The sequence below is a fragment of the Halyomorpha halys genome, unplaced genomic scaffold, assembly GCF_000696795.3.
Source record: "Halyomorpha halys isolate HHAL.00 unplaced genomic scaffold, Hhal_1.1 Scaffold359.1, whole genome shotgun sequence".
In the NCBI taxonomy this organism is placed as follows: Eukaryota; Metazoa; Arthropoda; class Insecta; order Hemiptera; family Pentatomidae; genus Halyomorpha; species Halyomorpha halys.
In genome coordinates this window covers 265,519-267,736 of record NW_027104882.1, presented here as the reverse complement: position 1 = coordinate 267,736, position 2,218 = coordinate 265,519, and the positions used below count along the sequence as shown (strand labels likewise).

At 29.7% G+C, this 2,218-nt stretch overlaps 1 protein-coding gene across 1 annotated transcript in view; it reads right to left on the bottom strand.

Moving 5' to 3' along the window:
• Window positions 1-206: 206 nt before the first annotated feature.
• Window positions 207-2,218, bottom strand: part of LOC106681682 (arylsulfatase B) — a gene marked incomplete in the record, with an annotated part of 8,267 nt that continues 6,255 nt past the window's right edge. Inside the window, 2 exon segments of the mRNA XM_024361197.2 lie at window positions 207-688; window positions 1,992-2,147. Coding sequence (XP_024216965.2) covers window positions 279-688; window positions 1,992-2,147 — 566 coding nt within the window.

Genomic DNA, 2,218 nt, shown 5'->3' with positions numbered 1-2,218 from the left:
ATTGATGATGGCCTGTAAAACGTTGGACATATAAAATGTTTTTATAAAAAAAATGAGACTATTTGGATAATTTTTTTATTAATTATTTATTTTTTTTTATTAAAACTGCTATTCCCCAACATAATAATAAAAATATATATAATCATCATATTTATAAATATAGGTAATGCGTTATTTTTTTCACCTTCACTTAATGCAGGGATAAATAAACGAAAATACAACAATTTTATTAAATATCGTATGTACAAATTATTATACTCGTGTATCATAAGGACATATCATTTTATCCATGGAGACCAATAGTCGTTCCAGTTCTTCGGATTCGCCCTGCTGTCGAAGTACTTTGGCGAGACAGGTAACAAGCTAGGCCTATAGCTGTCTATGATCGCCTTGAGGTCAGCGACGATTTGGCTGTTGTTAGCTGCCAGGTTGTAGCACTCTGTGGGGTCGTTCAAGATGTCGAAGAGGCAGTAATCGGTGTGACAGTCCTCTGCCATTGCTGATGTTTCGTTGGGACAAGGACTGTTCAAGGAAGCAGACTCCTTCAGCATTTGATATTGATCAGGGATCGGACCAAGAATTTGAGCGACTGCACTCGTGTTCACTTTTTCTGCATCGTACTTCATCCATCGACCGCTCTCTCCGTAGTAGTAATCATCGTTGATTCCCATTAGTTTAGGATTATTATCTGATAAGAAAAAAAAATACAATATATATTCTCATATGGTCATTTCTCTGTAAATTTGCGTATTTTATGTCTTAGTGTATTTACAAGAAAAGAAAAAAATAGTAAAATAAAATTTGAAAATTTAATTAGTAATTATTCGAATATTGAGACACAGCTAACAGAGGTGTATATTGACTAAAGTCAGTCCTCAACCTATCTCAGCAATGGTGTGCCCTAATTTAACTAAACAAGTTTCTGTCAAACTATTTCCCTATTTATTCAGGAATAGTTGTATTTTTTATAAAATGTTAATTTACTATTCTACCTTTTAAATTATCGAGGAATTGTGAATGTCCGCGTTAATTGATATATTTAACACTACAAAGCTTTGAACCCATAACAAGTGTGTTTATAAATAAATAACGTCATCAGTTACGGGTCGGTCCGCATTCTTCGACCTGTTCGTCCCTCTGGAAATGTGAATAAATGATATTGTTTTCCGATTTTTTTTTTTCGATTAATTTACTGTAACTCTAATAGGAAATATATACTGTCTGTAACGCTGACAGGAAATATATATTTTCTGTAACGCTGACAGGAGGTATATATTTCTTATTATTTCGTCGATTAAGTATTAAAAACTGGAATAAAACTTTTTTATTTCTTGTTCCGTTGTCCAGATCAGTCTCATATGTTTTGTGCAGGATTTTAATTGAGAACAAATAACAAGATTATGGGAAAAATATACAATTATTGTTTCCAATATCTTAAATTATTTATTATATTTGTTTCCATTAGTCCTAGATTTTTAATCTCTAATTATTTTATGTCAATATTAAGATCTATTTGCATAATCGTTTAATTTTGACGCTTTAGTAAAAACAAAGAACGTTTTAAGAAATGTATTTAAAAAATAATACAATAAACACTAATACGAAGTCTAGTTTCAAAATTTATTTCTTACATCGAATCTTATCCTAACCAGAATAAAGTTATCGAAAAGCGTTCCTTAGAAGGTGAGACTAAATTTAATATTAATTGTTATTATTTGACTTTTTAAAAAATTAAAAAGTAAAAAAAAATTAATATCATGATTGCTACCGAATGCATTAAATGGATTCCATTAGCAATAATTTTGTATTGTTTTTTGATACATTTCGAATAGATTTTATTTGCTGTAAAAACAACCTTATTCTAAAATATGATTTACGTAAACGAACATATTCCTATAAATTTGTAAATCATACCTTGAACATTTGGAAAATACTTAACATTTAATTCATTTCTCAAATATTTTATAATTTATTAGAACCTAAAAACTTACGTTTTACTAATTTCCAGTTATTTTTAATCACAGCTTCTGTTTTCGTTTCTTCATCAACGTTTATGATTATAGTATCCCTTGCGCTTTGCGTTGAGGACCTTAGCGAATCCCACTGGTTGATTCCATCTTTGCTCTCAAGTTCTTCCGATTTTCCTCCTACAAAATGCATTAAGGAGATAGATTCAATTATTATGAATATTATTCTATTATAATTCTATTATAATATT